This window comes from Labeo rohita, chromosome 1 (assembly GCF_022985175.1).
Source record: "Labeo rohita strain BAU-BD-2019 chromosome 1, IGBB_LRoh.1.0, whole genome shotgun sequence".
Classification (NCBI taxonomy): domain Eukaryota; kingdom Metazoa; phylum Chordata; class Actinopteri; order Cypriniformes; family Cyprinidae; genus Labeo; species Labeo rohita.
In genome coordinates this window covers 19,396,088-19,416,518 of record NC_066869.1, presented here as the reverse complement: position 1 = coordinate 19,416,518, position 20,431 = coordinate 19,396,088, and the positions used below count along the sequence as shown (strand labels likewise).

The 20,431-nt window shown below is 36.3% G+C and overlaps 1 protein-coding gene across 1 annotated transcript; it reads left to right on the top strand.

The window, feature by feature from the left end:
- The first annotated feature begins 3,949 nt into the window (after positions 1-3,949).
- LOC127169382 (transmembrane protease serine 3) lies at positions 3,950-16,035 on the top strand. Its single transcript, XM_051116730.1, has 13 exons — positions 3,950-4,217; positions 5,515-5,797; positions 6,002-6,124; positions 6,879-6,998; positions 7,111-7,234; positions 9,173-9,301; positions 10,605-10,651; positions 10,902-11,067; positions 12,851-13,020; positions 13,113-13,208; positions 13,326-13,453; positions 13,563-13,712; positions 15,419-16,035. Exons 1-13 carry the CDS (start codon positions 4,149-4,151, stop codon positions 15,440-15,442), a joined length of 1,629 nt encoding a protein of 542 aa, XP_050972687.1. The 5' UTR covers positions 3,950-4,148; the 3' UTR covers positions 15,443-16,035.
- Positions 16,036-20,431: the final 4,396 nt, after the last annotated feature.

The window sequence follows — 20,431 nt, the reverse complement described above, 5'->3', positions numbered from 1 at the left end:
AAAATAAGTTAAATTTACCCTGATCTTTAAATTCAAAAAGTTTTCCACCCCTGGCTCTTAATACATTGTGTTTTCTTTCTGGAGCATCGGTGAGCATTTGAACCATCTGTAATAGTTGCATCTGAGTCCCTCAGTTGTCCTTAGTGTAAAAAGATGGATCTCAGGATCATAGAGTCATTGTTGGAAAGGGTTCAAATTCACAAAAATGCTGAAAAACCACAGAATGTGTGGGACCTGAAGGATTTTTCTGAAGAGCATCAGGCAGTTTAACTGTTCAGGACAAACAAGGGACTCATGAACAACTATCACTAAACAAAAAAACACAGGTGTGGATCATTCAGGTAACAACACTGTATTAAGAATCAAGTGTATGTAAACTTTTGAACGAGGTCATTTTTATAAATTCAACTTTAATTTTTTCTTGTATGATCCCCTTTATTTTGGTAAAATAATTAACATTTTGCAGATTCTGCAAGGTATATATAAACTTTTGACTTGAGTTGTATTATTTGGAGACATAGAGTGACAACTTATAAGCATTTACATGCAATCTCCAATTACATTACAAGCTATTAGAATGTCATGTTTGGCCATATAAATAACATATGCAATAAACTGCATCAGTTCGGACTTAAATATATAAATGTACGGTTTTATTTTGGGATGTCATAGAAATCATACCATGGGAGCCATAAAAGACAACAAAACACTTATTTACTTATTCTACTTAATATTTATTCTATAAAACCACTATCCTAAATGCCCTATGTACTTTATTGTCCGCTGAAGCTAAAATATACTGACTCATATGCAAAGCCTCAGGTCAGGACTCGACTATTTTTGGACAGGTGGGCCAGTAGCTTTAGGCTTCACAAACCTAGTTCATCTTTTTTATCTTTGGCATGTTGCCTACCCGACTATGAATCTAGAAAACGTACGAGGTCAGAGCAGTTTGTCTGGCCTCAATGAAAGCTGAGAGAACATTTCTCTACCCTATTACTCTAAGGTGCTACAGAGTTACTGAATATGAATCATTTTGGGAACATATTTTAAAAAATAAAGCTGTGAGGGCTAGCTCTAATCTTACCTCTAAAAGTAAACATGTATTATTTTCAGTATTTGCCTTTATTTACAAGCCACTTTTCCTTTTGAGTAATTGTCCTTAAGGCAGATTTAGTGTCTGGGGATACTTGGGGAGTGTAATTAAGTTAGAAACATAGGGATGGGGGGTTGGGGGGATATTCTTTTTGAATATAAAGAATCCTAATATACTGGTCATATTTTTTTTTTATGAAAGATGAATAATTTAGATATTTTTAGGAGGATAAATCATTAACAGACCACTGGTCAGTGTGTTGTTCACAGCTGAACATGAATACTCTGGATTTAGTTTAATTAAACACCTCAGTGCTTTCACTGGAGGAAACAGTTAGCAAAGTTTTGAAAGCATAAATGCCGATATATACAAAGTCTCAGCGGTTTTTCATTGGTCTCACGACTGCTGAGTCAAATGCATCTCAGATTATCCAGTAGTCGTGACTGCGTGTGAGCGAGAGGGAGGACCAGATTAAAACCGCGCAAAAATCGGTTCCTTTATCACACAAACATGTGAATCATCACTGCAACAGAACCCACTTCACCCGTAACAATCGAGAAGGCGCTGACTCATGAACAGCTGCCTAAAAGCCCGAACAATGACGCGTCATGCGGCGGCAGATGCGTGACGCATTGAAGCCCTTCAGTGGCATCTGCTGCTGGGAAAGCGACATTGCATGCGTGTATGTTCTTTTGTACCAAATACACACATTAACTGACCGCGTAAAAAAAGGACACCACGACACTAGATACAGCTCTCACAGCATGATGGAAAACTAACAAGGGTTCTCAGTATTAGACCGATGTAATGATACTCGCTTTGACACACTGTGTTGTTAACTGTGTCACCCATATAATGAATACCGTGAACAAATCCAATGATTTGTTGATTTAATGACGATGAAGTTAAAAGCGCTAAACCATATTTCATTAGACGTTGAATATGATTGAGTATACAATTTAATAATTAATCTTACATTCATTCATTCATTTATTTAGGGGTTTCTGTCAGCCTGGGTTCCTTGTCACAATAAAATAGCTTTTATTGCTTTACAACAAACACTGGCTTTGATTGGGTGGATATTTATTGCTAATAGCACCGCTTGTTTATATAATGCTAAACAGTAATAGATGATGCCAAACAATTGCAGTCTTTTAACAATTTTTTTTTTTTTACAATCTATACATTTTACTCTATTTTCTCTCTCTCTCTCTCTCTGTTTTCAAAATGTTTTAAAAAATATTTTTTTTAAAATATCTGAATATATAATTGTTTTTAATTAGATTTTACTTTTGAATTGCATTTTATTTTATTCCATAAAAAATACACGGCAAAACTCTTTGAACAAAATTGTGAGCAAAATGAACAAAATTGTGGGTTTTTCATTATTATCTGATATATTTTAGGCTACTTTAAGCCCACAAAAAATGTTTATCATGTTAATCGTTAAAGAGGGTTGTGAATTTTGGGGGAAAAAATATAATAATATATAATATCTATAAACTCCAGTGTCTATATTGAATTGTGGATATTTTCACCATCTTTTTTTTTATTTATTTATTTATTATTTTTTAAATTTCAGTCTATTAACAATACATTTTCTTTTCTTTTTTTACAATCTCTGAATACCTGTTTTTTAATTTTACACCCCATAAAAATAGCAAAACTATTTTGCAGAAACTAAAAATATTTTACATTCATAATAAAAGCTGTTTTTGAATTGTATTTGGATCTTTTTTTTTTTTTAAAGAATTTCGGTCTATTAACAATACCTTTTCTTTTCTTTTTACAATCTCTGAACACCTGTTTTTTCCAATTCCCACTCCATAAAAATAGGAAAACTATTTTCCAAAAACTAAAAATATTTTATATTCATAATAAAAGCTGTTTTTGAATTGTATTTGAATCTTTTTTTGAAGAATTTCAGTCTATTAACAATACTTTTTTCCTTTATTAGTCTCTGAACACCTGTTGTTTTTTACGTTACACCCCATAAAAATAGAAACTAGAAATAATTTATCTTTGTAATAAAACACCTTTTTTGAATTTCAGTCTTTTTACTTTTTTTCTTTATTGGTGAACACCCCATAAAAATATCAAAACTATTTTTCAGAAACTAGAAATAATTTATCTTTGTAATAAAAGCTGTTTTTGACTTGTATTTGAATCTTTTTTTTAAGAATTTCAGTCTATTAACATTACTTTTTTCTTTATTGGTCTCTGAACACCTGTTGCTTTTTACGTCACGCCCCATAAAAATATCAAAACTATTTTTCAGAAACTAGAAATAATTTATGTTCATAATAAAAGCTGTTTTTGAATTGTATTTGAATCTTTTTTGTAAGAATTTCAGTCTATTAGCAATACTTTTTTTTTCTACATTACAATCTCTGAACACCTGCTTTGTTTTTTTTACTTCACGCCCCATAAAATACTAAAACTAGAAACTAAAAACACTTTATGTTCATCATAAAAGCTGTTTCTGAATTGTATTTTAATCTTTTTTATTTATTTTTATTTTTCTAATAGCATATCTAGAAACGGCAAGGTCCTCAATGAATATAATTATGGGCCCTGGAGGTTCAATTAGGGAACAGCCTAAAGACTGATGACCTTTTCGTGCTTGGCGCTCCTGCCTGACCTTCCAATGTAACCGGACCTCAGAAGCTGAGACTGTCCAGCATTACCTGATCCACAGCTGTAGTGACATGACAAAACACTGCTGCACACCTGCTCAGGTGTCACTATGAGCTCAAGAGCAGGTGTGGCAGAGAGAGGGGAACAAGAATAAGATACGAAGTCACTCAGAAGGACAGATCTGTAGCTCTCTAGTTAGTCACCTTCAAATTAGCCCCTTCATTTCTCAAAAGCTAATTTCACAGGCGGTTACTTGGATTTGGACTCGCTGAGAAAAATTCATTCTTCATTCTTTCTGACAAGGATTAAACAGACCGAGGGCCTTGGATTCCCTGTATCACTTTTTTACTTCCTAAGTGGATCGGTGTCAGTGTCATCCAAGATGGAGTGAAGATGAGAGGACGAGAGCAGAGCCATGGCTTCGTCCCAGACAACAGGAGAGACGGAGCGGCCAGTTTCACAGGGAGGAAGCCGACAGGAGAGGGTAAGGAAGCATGACCAGCAGTATTTCATGTCAGACTGTTTGCGGGTGTCCTTGTGTTTCAGACACTTTTTAATTATATCGGGGTTGACAAGGTGAGTCTATCACAGCAGCTCCAACATATCCTCAGGTGTCACACTTTCCATCATGTGCTCTCTTTTTTGTCATTAAACCATGAATATATCCGCATGTACAACATGGTGATTAAGCTTTCAAACATATGTTTTTCCAGTATCTATCTATCTATCTATCTATCTATCTATCTATGTGGTGTTTCTGACTGTCTGTTTTTTTTTTAGTCAGAGCAAAATGGCTTCCTACATGTGACTTACACTATAAACTGAGTTTGATTTTGTGGATGCTATTTCAAAACAAAATAGGCTAACTTCATATTATGGCAAGATTTCTTTTTTTCAAGGATTTAAGCCTTTAACAAGACTTTTTCTTTACTTTTTTTTTTTTTTACTTTAAGCATTACCAAAAACATCATTAACAATTTATTAATAAATATATAAAAATATAAAAGTTTGGAATGATTGAGATTTTTTATGTTTTGAAAGGAGTCTATTTTATTTTAAAATAAAGCAATCTTTCAGACCGATTATACGATTATTTTACCGTAATAGAGTGTTTTCACGACGCGTCATCAGTCGGCCATATTGGCAGCCCTAAATGTAAACAATGTCACTGAACTGAACAAAACTTGCATATTTTGCTTATTATTGCTGCTGAAAATGGTCAAATATCGTCTTGTTTTGGGCTGTACTAATCGGTCGGACTCGAGAAAAACATTTGGAGTACTATAGACTGACAAAAGTTATAACAAATCAAGGAGAAGAGAGCGAAACAAAAAGGCATTTGTGGTTGGCCAAACTGAACCAGGATTTCCAGGGCAAGAATCTTGACAACATCCGTGTTTGTTCTTATCATTTCCAGTCAGGTAGATGAAATATTAGGCTAATTTCGTAATTAATACTACTCGTACGGATCTTTACCACCTATTAACTTTAGTTTGCCAAAATATTGCGCTTTCCTGCGTACTAAGTCCTACGCAGTATGATTTAGCAACTTCCACACATTTTTCCGTGGTTTAGACAACATAAATTAGCAAAACAACGTATTCAGTAGTACATTAACCGTGCAATCCATGCTGTTGTTTACAGCGGACTATCGCCAATATGCCCGCACATCCGGGTGACTGACCAAGTGTAAACCCTCTATTATTACAAACTTTTGACTGGTATACTTTGATATAATTTAAAAGAGTCTCTTATTTGTCATTGTTCTCATACATTCTCAGGATGCAGTAGAGGATGGCACTGAATCTGGTGCCCTTGAGTTGGTCTCTGTCACAGAGGAGGATCTTCCTGTTGTCGAGACGCCCACCACATTTAACGTGAGCTCCTTCAGCAGTCAAAACAGCCATTCGAGTCACTTCTACGACCCAGACTCGCAGGACCCTCACGTCCCCGTTGAGCTGCCCGCCGTAGCGTCGGCTCCACTGCCTGTGTATAAAGTCCATAACATTCAGATCCCACCCAGCCCAGGTGTGCCCGTTATCAAGGTCCAGCCCTTCTTGAATGGTAAGCAGGTTTCTCGCTTTCTTGGTGTGTAAGTACAATCTGAAATGGCTTCAGCGTGTGGTTTACACGGCCAGTTACACAGGGGTTAGAGGACAGAGAGATACTTGAAGTGCTAAAAGTGATCTAATCAGTCTTACTCGGCTGGCAGCACTGGCCTTCAGCAGACTGATTTAATTCACCCGTCTCTTTCCCTCTCTCTCTCAGGAGAAAGACTGTCAGACTTGAAGTCTTTGTGTTGGCCGTATGTGTCTCGCAGATTGCTGGCTCTGCTCATCATCTTGGGCTTGCTTATAGTCTTGATTCTAATTCTAGGAATTGGTTTGGGAGGTGAGTGTTGTGTGTTTTCTTATAAAAGGCTTCTTATGAGAGGCTCCTTTAAAAAAAAAACAAATCCTATCCACCTTATTCTTCAACGAAGCCTGTGTACGAGACTTCTGGTTCATTAGCCGCTATAGGGAAATAACGAGAAGAATAACAATGTGCAGTAAACAATAAAACTGTTTGTACTACAAACCAGTGCGCTCATAATTAAAATAATACGTTAAAGTAAGACACACCAATTTGCAATATTAAGCAGCAAAATGAGCTGTTTTGTAAAGCTAAAAATAACTGGACGCAAATGAGACCAGAAGCCAGACCCATAAAATTTATGGTGACTGTGCCCGCTCTTATGGGAAAAATAAGGTGGATTGATTCTAAATACACAAATATTTTAACCTGTGTTTTGGTGGATTTGCCTAAACCTGACAAATTAAACAATGTCTTAATGAAAAAATGCAGAAAGGTTTTTGTGAGGGTCAGGTATAGGCTTAGTGGAAAAAAATTATTATTAGCTCCATAACAGACAAGAGAAGTCAAAAGAAAGTCCCCACCATGGCAAAAAAATGTATGTGTGTGAAGGTGAGTAAGTGTCCTCTTTACTAATGAAACTCATCCTGAGCAGTGGGAACTGTAAATGTTTAATGAGCTCCACCCTGCTCAATGACGACAGCTCGATGCTAACAGATGGTTGTTTTAACTTGTTTTAGACAGTGTGTGTGTGTGTGTGTCACCATTATGCATTTGATCTCTTTTTCTCCAGTGGGTCTGAAGAGTTGCTCAGGAAAGTTTCGCTGTTTGTCATCAGTTCAGTGTATAAGCAGAAATGCTGTGTGTGATGGAGTTGAGGACTGTGGAAATGGAGAAGATGAGCTTAACTGTGGTGGGTTGATCCTAGCTGTCTCTTCTTGACCTTCAAATCAACAATTGATCCTGTTGATCCTATTTATTGTTTCAGAATCCTCACAACATCTCTCTGTCTGTCTTTCTGTCAGTGCGTGTGAGTGGCAGGAGCTCTGTGCTCCAAGTGTTCAGTAGGGGCTCATGGAGGACTGTGTGCTCTGAAGGCTGGGATTCTCACTTGGGCTCTGTAGCCTGCAGACAACTGGGATATAACAGGTACAAAGAATTACAATGTACTATGCAGAATCTTTCTAATGTAAATGTTGAGCAGATGGATTGCATTTTACATTATATTTGAAGGCTCCCCCAATTAGGCAAATATATTTCTCTGGTGTTTAATCATAACAAGACAAATTTGGCACACCAGAGCCCCAAACGTACAAAAAATAATAATTTAATGCATGCAGCAGTGTTTTCCGTTATACGACGCTATAACATTTCTCCTCAATAAATTTAAATAGTATCAACAAATTAAATTTAAAATAATTTAATATGTATAAATCTGTCTGAACTAGCATCTAGATAGCATAAAACAGTCTGAACCAGTACCAGACCATTATAAATCGGTCTGGACCAGCACAGAACCAGTATAAACCAGTCTGAACTAGCATCTGGCTATCATACAACAGTCTGGACCAGTACCAGACCATTATAAACCAGTCTGGACCAGCACAGAACCATTATAAACCAGTCTGAACTAGCATTTCGCTAACACAAAACAGTCTGGATGAGTACCAGACCATTATAAATCAGTCTGGACCAGCATGAAACCAGTATAAACCAGTCTGAACTAGCATCTGGCTATCATAAAACAGTCTGGACCAGACCAGAGCATTAAAAACCAGTCTGGACTATCACAGACTTATTATGAACCAGTCTGAACCAGCACCAGACAAATATAAACCCGTCTGGACCAGAACCAGACCATTATAAACCAGTCTGGACTTGCATACCATTATTCATTATCATTAGACCATATTAACCAGCCTAGACAATAACAGGCCCATTATAAACCAGTTGGGATCAGCATCAGACCATATTAACCAGCCTAGACCATCACAGACCCATTATAAACCAGTCAGAACCAGCACCAGACAAATATAACCCCATTTGGACCAGCACAGAACTAGTATATACCAGTCTGAACTAGCATCTAACTATCATAAAACAGTCTGGACCAGAACCAGACCATTATAAACCAGTCTGGACTAGCATCTGACTATCATAAAACAGTCTGGACCAGTACCAGACCAATATAAACCCGTATGGACCAGCACAGAGCCAGTACAAACCAATCTAGACTAACACCAGATCACCATAAACAGTCTAGACCAACAAAGAACCAGAACAAACCAGTTTGCTAAAGCCCCCTGGTGGGTCTTGGGGAATATATAAAATGTAAAAAGATTTCACAATTGAACTTTTCATTCTGTGGTATAGTTTAGTTTGAAAACACACATTTTGTGCAGTTTTCATAGGCTTCTGCTATTTACAGTATCAGCCATCAGTGTCTTGCTCACTGGGACAGTTGTGAAAGATCCAGACTGTAATCTCTGTAACTTCAGATCCTGGGTCTGCAATTATTCTCTTCATGTCCGCTGACTAACAACGGAGGCGAAATGATCATCTCCCATGCCTGCTATTTCAGGAAAATTCATTTCCCACAGCAAATCAGGGATTTCCCCTTTTTAAACACAGAAATATGGTGATACGTTCCTTGTGTGTGTGCTCGTGTGAGTGTGTGTTCTTGAACTGTGTGGGTGTCTACGAATAATAATGTGCCTCTGTTCCCGGTGGCCTCATTACCTGCATAGTTAATCCAATTAAAATCAGTCTGCCATTAAATGAAAGAAAGAAAAATCATCACGGCAAACACTGTTTCACCTCAACTAGGTCAAGATGTTACATTTAACATCTGCAGTCTTCTGTCTGTTCTTAATATTTGGCATCTTGGCACTTGAATTTAGTAGTTGTTTTGGTCAAAAATGATGTCTCCTTAATATTGAATAACTATAAAATGATATAATTGGGAAAGAACTCAACTTTAATGTAATTGTTTTGACTTTACAGCCAATTCACAGTCAATTCAAACAATTTTCCAGTTGTGTCATTTGACTAGTGATTGCTCTTTTGTTCTCCTCTGTCTGATTGTAGTTACGTGAGCTCTACTGATGTTCCCATCTCCTCCATTGAAGCAGTGTTTCAGAACAATATAGTGGCTCTTAATATCAACCAAACAGGACTTCAAGACAACTTCAAGATCCAAAACTCTTCATACCTCAGGTAAACCTTCTCAGCGGGTGAAAACGTTTGGAATTTGAAGAACAGGGTAAATTGAACTAATTTTGTCTTCTGGGAAACATGTAAGTATCTTCTGTAGCTTCTGAATGCAGTACTAAATGAAATGTGTTTGTAATAAACAAATCCATTATTAAGATGTTTTTCATTTTAATTCTTGACTTCCTAAAATATGAGTCCATGATATCGCTTTCTCCAGTGAAAAAGCAATCTTCTCTGAATCAGGAGAGAAATACTGTATGCACAGATCCAGCACACTTTACAAGTGAAACAGTCCAAAACAGTCCTAAACAAACATGTTGGTGGATTTTGATGTGAGAGAACATCAGAACTTTTTTGATAGAGGAACCATTATTATCGATTATAGACTCATATTTTGCCCAGAACTGACAAATTCAAGTTAAAACACACTGATAATGGATGGGTTTCCTACAAACATGCAGCTTTTCGCTTCACAAAACAGTTATTAATGGTTGTGGTGTTTTTTAATGAGCTGTTTGAACTCTCATTCTGACGGCACCCATTCACTCCAATGGTGAGCAAGTGATGTAATGCTAAATGTCTTCAAATCTGTTCCTATGAAGAAGCAAACTCATCTACATCTTGGATGGCCTTAGGTTGAGTACATTTGCAGCCAATTTTCATTTTTGGGTGAGCTATTCATTTAAGTGATTTGAATCAGACTCATCAAGTCAGTGAATCATTCGGAGTCATTGAGACTAAGGTCACAGTTGAACAATTTCAGTGAGCCATGAGCCATTTTTTTTTCATGTGTGATTGTTCTCTTAGCTTAAAATGAGCATTACAGTCACTTTTTCTCAGATCTTAATCAAATTGACTCAAGCCTGAGGAAGAGTTACTCAGGCCAAAGACTGTCAAATTAGATCAGCCCAGTGACTGACGCATTACATGGCAGATAGTTCAATACTGACTCCAAACCATCCAAAGAGCCTCTGTAGATGTATTGATGTTCAGGAGTGCCTGTAGTGCCTGATAAAGCAGTCAGGACTCTCTGAGTCCCAAAGCTGTGAGATTTCTTAGCTTCATATGTACAGTATGAACGTCAGAACGGCCTTGTTCTCGGCAGCTGAGAGGGGGTTTTAAGTGCTTTTAAGTTCTGTCTTGAAAAAGAAAAGCTTAACTCCATGCTGGAAATGAGATAGAGATGATTTGTTTTTTAATACAAGGTAAATGGGAGCATAGAAATGAAACCTGAAAACCGTTAACTGTGTGTGTAACTGGTAGAAAGATATTGATGGCACTAATAGTGTATTTTCTATTATTCCAGAAAGACTCAGTGCAGTTCTGGTACAGTGACTGCTGTCAAGTGTATAGGTGAGTTCTTTTTTTCTTTTCTTTTTTAAAATTAAAGATAAACGGCACAACAGTTACACATTCTCTAATTGCTGAAACTGTCATAAAAGTTCATCGCTGCAATATTGTGTATTAGTTTAGTCAGTAAACACTTAGAAACCACCCAGAACTCCCTAACTAATTAACTATAACCAGCTGTTGTAAAACACTGGTGACTTTTGCAGTGTTAGTGAGTTTTCCACTCAGATCTAGTTTGTGTGTTGTGGTGTAGAGTGTGGCTCCAGGCCAGCTGTCCGCAGTCGTATTGTAGGAGGGAGTGTGTCAGGACCTGGGTTTGTCCCGTGGCAGGTCAGCCTACATTACCAGAACCAGCATCTGTGTGGAGGATCAGTCATCAGTGAGCGCTGGATTCTGACTGCTGCACACTGTGTGTATGGGTGAGTATGACACACACACCACTCATATAATCATGTCATCCTTGCTGCAAGAAGTCCAAGCTGGTTTTGTTCTGGTCCTAGTTTATGGTAATCTGGTGTTGGTCTAGACTGGTTTATACTGGTTCTATGCTGGTCCAGACTGGTTTATAATGGCCTGGTACTGGTCCAGACTGTTTTATACTAGATGGATGCTGGTCCAGACTAGTTTATACTGGTTCTGTGCTGGTCCAGACTGGTTTGTAATGGTCTGGTACTGGTTCTTACTGTTTTATGGTAGATGGATGCTGGTCCAGACTGGTTTATACTGGTTCTGTGCTGGTCCAGACTGGTTTATAATGGTCTAGTACTGGTCCAGACTGTTTTATGCTAGTTGGATGCTAGTCCAGACTGGTTTGTACTGGTTCTGTGCTGGTCCAGAATGGTTTATAATGGTCTGGTTCTGGTCCAGACTGTTTTATGCTATTTGAATGCTAGTCCAGACTGGTTTATACTGGTTCTGTGCTGGTCCAGACTAGTTTATGGTGATCTGGTGTTGGTCTAAACTGGCTTTTACTGGTTCTGTGCTGGTACCGACTGTTTTATGCTATTTGAATATTGATCCAGAGTGGTTTATATTGGTTCTGTGCCAGTCCAGACTGGTTTATGCTAATCAGGTGTTGGTCTAGACTGGTTTGTACTGGTTCTGTGCTGGTCCAGATGGATTTATATTGCTTTGTTGGTGGTTCAGACTGGTTTATAATGGGTCTGGTACTGGTCCAGACTGTTTTATGCTAGTCGGATGATAGTCCAGACTGATTAATACTGGTTCTTTGCTGGTCCAGACTGGTTTAAAATGGTCTGGTACTGGTACAGACTGTTTTATGCTAGTCGGATGATAGTCCAGACTGATTAATACTGGTTCTTTGCTGGTCCAGACTGATTTATAATGGTCTGGTACTGGTACAGACTGTTTGACGATAGCAGATGCCATTACAGATTGGTTTATTCCTGTTCTGTGCTGGTCCCGATTGTTTTATGCTAGTTGGATGCTACTTCAGACTGGTTTTGTGCAGGTCCAGACTGGTTTGTGATGGTCTGGTGGTGGCTCAGACTGGTTTTAGCTGGTTCTGTGGTGGTTCAGACTGGTTTATAATGTTCTGACACTGGTCCAGACTCTTTTATGCTAGTTGGAGTCTGGTCCAGACTAGTTTATACCAGTTCCGTGCTGGTATAGATTGGTTTATGATAGTCTGGTGCCAGTTCAGACTGCCTTATACTATTTTTGTGCTGGTCTAGACTGGTTTATACTGGTTCTGTGCTAGGGCACACTGATTTATGCTGGTTTAAGCTGGCCATGGCTGGTTTATACTAATTTTGTGCCGGTTCAGTCTGGTTTATGCTAGTCTAGTGCTGGTCACATTGTCCAGATTGGTTTGCACTAGTTATGTACTGGTTTAGACTAATTCATGCTGTTTCTGTAGTGTTCCAGATTAATTTATCCTTGTTCTGTGCTTGTCCAGACTGGTTTACACTGCTTCTGTGCAGGTCCAGACAGGCTTATGCTGGTCTAATTGTTTTTTATTATTATTATTTTTAGTAAATCCTGATCTGGTACCAGTCTAGACTGGTTTATACTGGTTCTGTGCTGATCCAGTCTGGTTTTTCCTGGTCCAGTCTGTTTTCTTCTGGTTCTGTGCTGGTCCCGACTGGTTTATGCTGATCTGATCCAGCCTTGTTAATACCAGCTCTGGACTCGTCCAGTATCTTTATGAAGGTCAAAATTTGTGATTCTTTTTGTTCAAAGCTTTTCTCAGCCAGTGTTATGGACCGTGTATGCTGGGATAACGGACCAGCCATTGAGTGGATCTGGAGCCCTCTCAGTGGAGAAAATCATCTACCATGCCAACTACAGGCCAGGAGGACAAAGCTACAACATAGCGCTGATAAAACTTAAACTACCTCTGTCTTTCAGTGGTAAGAATATGCTCCTCGTCATGAATAGACTTTTTTAATAGGAATATAATCATAGTTTTACTACCATACATCTCCTTTTTCTTCTTTCCCAGACCAAGTAGTACCCATCTGTTTGCCCAGTTATGGCAAGAGCTTTGAGGATGGACAGATGTGTTTAATCTCAGGCTGGGGAGCCACAGTGGATGGTGGTGAGTATGAATCCAACAGGTGTTAGTACAGGGTGCTTAATAGAAAAAAGTATTTCTTATGCAAATGCAAATGGTTGAGTCAACTCTTCAGAATGCACATGTGTATGTATTGCGCAGGAGAGGCCAGTGTGTCCCTACATACCGCTCAGGTCCCGTTACTTTCGAGCACAGACTGCCGCAGACAGGGTCTGACCTCCTGGAACATCTGTACAGGATTTTCAGAGGGTAGTGCTGGAACATGTCAGGTATTGCATCTGGATATAATCACAATGAATTACAAAAGCCATTATTAAAACAAGCACTCTTAAATGTATTTTGCACCTTTGTTGAACCCCTAGTTTTCTCTCTCTGTAGGGGGACAGCGGAGGGCCGCTGGCCTGTCAGGGCTCTGGGTGGACATTGGTGGGGGTAGCCAGCTGGGCTGAGAGCTGTGGACAAAAAAGCAAACCAGGAATTTACACCAGCACAAGTGAAGCTCTCACATGGATTCAGCAACAAATGGAGGTATATAACATTCTAAAAATACATATATAAAAAATAGACTTCCTCAATGACAAAATGTTTAAGGTTGAAAAATTATTCTGTTGTCATTCCCAAAGTGTTTATTAACATTTTGTCATTATTAGTAATGATAAAATCCAACTTGACTTTTGTTGTAATGTGTAAACCAACTGAATTACTGAAAGGTAAATGAATGAAATAACTTTTTTAATGTGGTGGGAAACTCACCATGTGAACATTTGAACCACATTTCTTCCTTTGAACTTTGACCTTGGATGTACTTCCAAGTTTTTATATTTTATAAATGCAAGTATTAACAAAATGCAATTATTATTATTATTATTATTTAAATTATTTTATTTTTTTCATGCTTGTTAGATCCTACACAAATGTTGAAACTGTAAAAACAAAAAAAATTGTATATAAAAATAATTTACTTCCACTGTGGTTTGTAATGGTCTGGTACTGGTCCAGACTGTTTTATGCTAGTCGGATGCTGGTCCAGACTGGTTTATACTGGTTCTGTGCTGGTCAAGACTGATTTATGATGGTCTGGTACTGGTCCAGACTGTTTTATGCTAGTTGGATGCTGGTCCAGACTGGTTTATACTGGTTCTGCGCTGGTCCAGACTGTTTTATGCTAGTTGGATGCTAGTTCAGACTGGTTTAAACTGATTCTGTGCTGGTCCAGACTGGTTTATGATGGTCTGGTGCTGGTCTAGACTGTTTTATGCTAGTCGGATGCTAGTCCAGACTGGTTTTTACTGGTTCTGTACTGGTTCAGACTGGTTTATGATGGTCTGGTACTGATTTAGACTGTTTTATGCTAGTTGGATGCTGGTCCAGACTGGTTGATAATGATCTGGTACTGATCTAGACTGTTTTATGGTAGTCGGATATCAGTCTAAACTGGTTTATAATGGTCCAGACTGGTTTATGATGGTCTGGTGCTGGTCCAGACTGATTGATAATGGTCTGCTATTAATTCAGACTGTTTTATGCTAGTCGGATGCTAGTCCAGATTGGTTTATACCAAGTTACAGTAGTGTTATATCAGATAGAAGAGACAAGATTTTTAGATTTTTTACTGGCAAATGAAACCAAATTTTGTTAATGAGCACAGTGGTGTCACTAGAATTCTGGGCCCAGAGAAGCCAGTGCAATTAGTCATAGGTAACTAGACCTCTGAGTAAGTAAAAGAGCTTTGGCAGAGGGTGATATGCAATTACAAGATGACAGCTGAACTTTATTCTCATTGGCTAGTTAATACTCTGATTTATATTTCATTAACTGTGTTTGTGCTGATGAATAAATGACACACTCCCTGCACCTCAGGGTCTCTTTGACCTTTGAAAAGGTTTTTGGGACACTAGAGTCATCTAGTGGCAATTGTGTTGTAAAACACTGCAACTGCTTTGCAGTTAATTGAACAGCATACTCAACGCAGACTTCGCACATCCACAAACCATACATTTGGTTTTATTTCATCAAGACATTCGATATTAAATTTTCACAATCTTGTATTTACTCACATTAATAGAACATTCAGCATTCAAAATGGAACCAACTGATAATTAACTGTTTATGGTTTTTGAATACCTGCCTGTGTGCTTCAGCTGCTAATAATGTTTGTGGCATTGTAAGCATTGATATTTTTCTCTGAAAATACAAAAAATAGTTTTTTTGTTTGTTTGTTTGTTTTAAATCAGAAAGAAGAGGATCAGCGACGTTAAGCATGTCCCAGTGGAAGAGCTCTATTTCCATGCATAACATCTGGCATTACCTTATCCAACATGTCATAGTAACATGCGTGTGTGTGTCAGACACATACAAACACACACAAATTATTCTATAATTTTGGATACAATTCATGTCAGAAAAAATAAATTAAGTAATGACTATAAGTCACTGAAGATCAAATATAGAAAATATTTAAGGACATTTACCATAATGTGTTCATTTGTTTATTTTTCTTAGGTATAAATACAAATATATATATATATATATATATAGATAATCTTGATTTTTATACATTATTTTGAACTCACTCAAGATCCACTCAATTCAAAAAGTGGACTTTGCAAAAACTGTCATTTATGGGATATAAATGCAAAAATAAGGTGTATGTAATGTGGTGAAAGCTGATTGAAAAACAGGGTGTGCTATATATATATCTGAGATTATACTATGTATTCTCATAATGGAAAATATGATATTTCTTAAGAAAATTGTACACTAAATTATTGAATGATCCATATACTTAAATATAATTCCTGTTAATTCTTTTGACCAGAATAAAAATCAGTAAAAAAAAAAACATTTTTTTAAGTAGTAATTTAAAATTTATTTGTATCTATTTATTGTACATTATTTACTTGTTTATTTGTGCTCAGTTATTTATTCATTTATCCAAGCATGTCAAAACATTTTAGTGCATATATTTTTGTATGTAAGGCCAAATGTACACACATTTAAAGGGATAGTTCACCCAAAAATGAAAAATCTGTCATTAATTACTCACCCTCATGTCATTTCAAACCTGTAAGACCTTCAGTGTATCTTCAGAGCACAAATTAGGATATTTTTGATGAAATCCGAGAGCTTTCTGATCCTGCATAGATAGCAACACAACCGACACATTCAAGACCCAGAAAAGTAGTAAGGACATTGTTAAAATAGTCCATGTGACATCAGTGGTTTAACCAAAAATTTTATGAAGCTACAAGAATACTTGTATTGTGCACATAAAACAAAAATAGCTTTATTTGACAGTTTCTTAGTTTCTGTGTCAGTCTTTGATGTGCATTCATGAAAGCTCTTGTATTTTAATCAAAAATATCTTAATTTGTGTTCTGAAGATGAATGAAGGTCTTACGGGTTTGGAACCACATGACGGTGAGTAATTCATGACAGAATTTTCATTTTTGGTGAACCATCCTTTTAACGTTATGCATTTATTATCTTCATTAAATTAATGTTATTAAGAGATTTACCATATTAAAATGATCTTAAGTCTCTATTTTTCCCCTCTGAATCTGTGTATTCTTGCCTCACTTTATTTGTTTGTGCCATTTAATATGCAAAAAGTGTTCCAGTAATTCATAAATGCTAAACCAAACAAATCCAGAGAAAACAGACCAGAACTAATACTAAATAAACCCCAACTTTTTCCAAATTCAATATACTACATTACGATTTTACCCCGAGTCAAATGATTTGTTTACACACCAGACTAAATGAAGGTTACACTAAACATATTCTCTCAGCCCTGTCATAAATGCAGCTTATGACCCACAGGAAGCACAAACAAATACACAAATCACACACAACAAAGTGTCCTTCAGGTACAGTGTTCTTTATTACAAAATGAAGAGTCTGAAAGGCAAATCCGTGTGTTCGTGTGTGTGAGAGAGAAGCGATTATAGAAGCAAAGAGAAAAATGCCCAAAGCAGAAAGTGCAGCGTTTAAACCTCCCCATGCTAAGCTAACGGAGTTTCTCCTTTCGGGTTAGTCATCTGACCGATGGCATCACAAGACTACTGCTGCAAAAGAAAAGCCGCTCAGTACAGACAGCCTACAGCACATACTGAACACCCTAAATAACTAGAAAACAGGATATATGAGCTCAATCAAGTGACAGCTGGAAGAATTTCAGCTCATGAAACGGGACAAAACGTATAAACAAAATATATATTATATTGGCTTATTCGTTATTGAAATATACCATGAAGAGTCTACTAACAGCTCATCTGTATCAATCTCATGGGGTTTACACTGATAGATTTGTATTTCTATTGTGAGCATACGTTATGTTTCAAAAAATAATATTGTATGTTTCTTTACAACAATAAATGAAAACACATGCAATCAATTGTTAAATATTGAAAACATTTGTTTTATCCACTTTTTTTTAAAACATGTTTTCCTGCAAAAACTCTATGAACTGTTCATAATAATGCAGAATAAAAAAAGAAATCTGTCATAAATGTTTGAGCTGAAGGGGTTTAACATCAACGATGAGTCCCTTTGCCAAAAAATATACATAAATACAAAGTCTTGTTGACGTCCTTCTCGGTTTCACTTCCGTTCGAGTTTTTGCAATATAATCATTAAAAAGCACATTTTCTTCTCATACAACAATTACAGGCATTGAATGTCAAACATTATCACAACCTTGCAAACGTATCATTTTGAGCACGGTATCCATGTCGATTGCACAGGAAGTGACATCAGATATGTATGGAAGCTTATTTTTTATTTAATTCCAACATGGAATTAAAAAAGGTAATTGCTACATTTTGGCCTTACAATTCTAAATTTCAAATTACAAACTTTTCTCTCAGCATTGTGAGTTTAAATCTCACAAATCAAATTTCTTGCAATTTTGAGGAAAAAGAGCATACATTGCGACACAAACTAAATAAAAAAAAAAAAAAAACTCAGAATTGCGAGAAAAATCAAACAAACTCAAAAGTGCAGAATCGCAAGAAAAAACATGACATAATGGTGACAAACTCACAATACGGAGAAAAAAATCTGAATCAAGATATAAACTTAGATCTGAAAGATAACTTCGCGGAATTGCGAGATATAAGCTCAGAATCGTGAGAAAAAAATCTGAAATGTGAGACAAACTCAGAATTGTACGTGAAAATCGGAATTGTGAGATATAAACTAAGAATTGAGAAATTTAAACTCAGAATTGTGAGATTTAAAATCAGAATTGTGAGATTTAAACTCAGAATTGCAAGAAAAAAATCAAAATTGTGAGATTTAAAATCAGAATTGCAAGATTTAAACTCAGAATTGTGATATTTAAACTCAGCCTTGTGAGATTTAAACTCAGAATCGCAAGATTTAAACTCAGAATTGCGAGATTTAAACTCAGAATCGCGAGATTTAAACTCAGAATTGTGAGATTTAAACTCAGAATCGTGAGATTTAAACTCAGAATTGCAAAAAAAAAAATCAGAATTGCGAGATTTAAACTCAGAATTGCAAGATTTAAACTCAGACTTGTGATATTTAAACTCAGACTTGTGAGATTTAAACTCAGCCTTGTGAGATTTAAATTCAGAATTGCGAGATTTAAACTCAGAATCGCGAGATTTAAACTCAGAATAGCGAGATTTAAACTCAGAATAGCGAGATTTAAACTCAGAATTGTAAGATTTAAACTCAGCATTGTGAGAATTGTAAGATTTAAACTCAGCATTGTGAGATTTGAACTCAACTCAGAATTGCAAGATTTAAACTCACAATTGTAGTTTAACTTACAACGCTGAGTTTAAATCTCATAATTCTAAGATTTAAACTCAGAATTGCAAACTTTAAACTCAAAACTCAGAACTGCAAGATTTAAACTCAGAATTGTGAAATTTAAACTCAGAATTGAGATTTAAACTCAGAATTGCAAGAAAAAAATCAGAATTGTGAGATTTAAATTCAGAATTGCAAGATTTAAACTCAGAATTGTGATATTTAAACTCAGCCTTGTGAGATTTAAACTCAGAATCGCAAGATTTAAACTCAGAATCGCGAGATTTAAACTCAGAATCGCAAGATTTAAACTCAGAATCGCAAGATTTAAACTCAGAATCGCGAGATTTAAACTCAGAATCGCGAGATTTAAACTTAGAATTGCGAGATTTAAACTCAGAATCGTGAGATTTAAACTCAGAATTGCAAGAAAAAAAATCAGAATTGTGAGATTTAAATTCAGAATTGCAAGATTTAAATTCAGAATTGCAAGATTTAAACTCAGAATTGTGATATTTAAACTCAGCCTTGTGAGATTTAAACTCAGAATCGCAAGATTTAAACTCAGAATCGCGAGATTTAAACTCAGAATCGCGAGATTTAAACTTAGAATTGCGAGATTTAAACTCAGAATTGCAAGATTTAAACTCAGACTTGTGATATTTAAACTCAGACTTGTGAGATTTAAACTCAGCCTTGTGAGATTTAAATTCAGAATTGCGAGATTTAAACTCAGAATCGCGAGATTTAAACTCAGAATAGCGAGATTTAAACTCAGAATAGCGAGATTTAAACTCAGAATAGCGAGATTTAAACTCAGAATTGCAAGAAAAAAAATCAGAACTGCGAGATTTAAACTCAGAATTGTAAGATTTAAACTCAGCATTGTGAGTTAAACTACAGTTGTAAGATTTAAACTCAGCATTGTGAGATTTGAACTCAACTCAGAATTGCAAGATTTAAACTCACAATTGTAGTTTAACTTACAACGCTGAGTTTAAATCTCACAATTCTAAGATTTAAACTCAGAATTGCAAACTTTAAACTCAAAACTCAGAACTGCAAGATTTAAACTCAGAATTGTGAAATTTAAACTCAGAATTGAGATTTAAACTCAGAATTGCAAGAAAAAAAATCAGAATTGTGAGATTTAAATTCAGAACTGCAAGATTTAAACTCAGAATTGTGATATTTAAACTCAGCCTTGTGAGATTTAAACTCAGAATCGCAAGATTTAAACTCAGAATCGCGAGATTTAAACTCAGAATCGCGAGATTTAAACTTAGAATTGCGAGATTTAAACTCAGAATCGTGAGATTTAAACTCAGAATTGCAAGAAAAAAAATCAGAATTGCGAGATTTAAACTCAGAATTGCAAGATTTAAACTCAGACTTGTGATATTTAAACTCAGACTTGTGAGATTTAAACTCAGCCAGCCTTGTGAGATTTTTAAATTCAGATT

What these genes read in the sequence shown, in the direction of transcription:
- LOC127169382 (XM_051116730.1), top strand. Translation starts at nt 4,149, where the DNA reads ATGGCTTCGTCCCAGACAACAGGAGAGACGGAGCGGCCAGTTTCACAG. An exon ending in AGAAGATGAGCTTAACTGTG is followed by an intron (nt 6,999 to 7,110) that starts GTGGGTTGATCC and finishes TCTTTCTGTCAG; the next exon opens with TGCGTGTGAGTGGCAGGAGC. An exon ending in CAAAACTCTTCATACCTCAG is followed by an intron (nt 9,302 to 10,604) that starts GTAAACCTTCTC and finishes CTATTATTCCAG; the next exon opens with AAAGACTCAGTGCAGTTCTG.